This window comes from Atta colombica, unplaced genomic scaffold (assembly GCF_001594045.1).
Source record: "Atta colombica isolate Treedump-2 unplaced genomic scaffold, Acol1.0 scaffold156, whole genome shotgun sequence".
In the NCBI taxonomy this organism is placed as follows: Eukaryota; Metazoa; Arthropoda; class Insecta; order Hymenoptera; family Formicidae; genus Atta; species Atta colombica.
Genome location: NW_017259246.1, coordinates 321,100 through 322,555, shown reverse-complemented (window position 1 = coordinate 322,555; position 1,456 = coordinate 321,100). Strand labels below are relative to the sequence as shown.

Genomic DNA, 1,456 nt, shown 5'->3' with positions numbered 1-1,456 from the left:
TTGTCATCATATTATTATGTAATTTATTATATTTATAATATGGAAAATAATATGGAACAGATGCATTTGACATACATTTTTTACAAGATTTCTCACATATGCTTAAGGGAAAATCACATATTTATTATAATTTTTGTTGCGAATTTCAATGAATATTTTAGAGACATATTTTTAAAACTCCAAGCATTATAAAAATGTAAAAAAATCGATTTTTTAAACTCGTCACAGTATCTTTTTTCTTAATTGCAGACATCATATTCCGTTTTTAAGTTAATCATAATAATTTTCGATAAAATTGTAAAATTCAAATAATATAATTGTCTGCAATAGTTTCTTTAAAACGAGAATGAAAAATATTAACTTGAAAAAAAGACAATAATCAGACGCTCTTTCGTTTTGACTTCCGCACGAACGAGTGGGGATGAATAGATAGAAACGAAATCGTTGCTCTTATAAGAGAAACGATCGGCTTAGAGAAACGTTTAGTCAAGGCTGGCCGCTCTGTCATGCTCGCTGAGTTACGTTCGTCTGTGCAACATGATTGGGTCGGTATATTTTCTTTTTTTATCGCTCCGCGAAGGTGTGGAGGCAGCAGGTAAAAATGCCTATGTTGACAATTTTTGCATAATTTTTTTTCTACTGACTATCTCACTAAACACGTCTGTTCGAGATAAAAAATTAATGCGAATTCAACATATGTGAAAACATAGTTACTGTCCTTGTACGCAATAATTGACATTGTGAAACATTTTATTTCTGTAATTTGCAAAATTTGTGATGCTTAAACAGTGCAAATGTGAGTTGCAGAAACTTGTGATTTGCGAGAACGTGCTTGTCGAGTGTAATTTTTTAACGTAATCCACTGTATGTGTGTCATACTTATTTGCTGAGTTATTATATTTTATGTAAATTTATACATATATATATATCAGAAATAAATAAACAAATAAAATATTGAAGATCAAATATTTAGATATAATTAGAAATAATTAAATACATATCAGGATCTATAAAATAAAAAATGTATTATTTTTGTAACTTATTGTGTATATATTTATTATGTTTTAATATAAATAATATAATGGTGGAAACACAATTTTCTTAAAACAAGAAGTTGTTATAAAATGTCTCTAAAAAGTAAATTTAATTTTGAATAATCGATAATTTTATTTTCTTAAGCAATTAACAGATTAAATACAACTGTTATCATGTCACATAAAAAAAGTCAGACAAAATATAGGAATTGATAATTTTCTATATAGAAATTTTCATCAAGACATTGTGTGTTGTAAGGGATGGAATTTTGCTTGATACTCGAGCGAGTAACGATGTGGCGTAATCACGTGCAACTAATACACCGTGTGCTGCAATTGCATCTAGAATCGTAATTATCGTGTGCGCGTAAATGCATTTATTGTTTGCATTTTTAGATAGAAAAAAATGAAATAAATCTGAA

General features: G+C 27.9%; 1 protein-coding gene across 1 annotated transcript in view; it reads left to right on the top strand.

Moving 5' to 3' along the window:
* Nucleotides 1-498: 498 nt before the first annotated feature.
* The window catches only part of LOC108685773 (gamma-glutamyltranspeptidase 1-like), a 10,983-nt gene continuing 10,025 nt past the window's right edge, over nucleotides 499-1,456 (top strand). Inside the window, exon 1 of the mRNA XM_018190734.1 lies at nucleotides 499-545. Coding sequence (XP_018046223.1) covers nucleotides 538-545 — 8 coding nt within the window. The 5' untranslated portion in view covers nucleotides 499-537. The remainder of the gene's footprint in view (nucleotides 546-1,456) is intronic.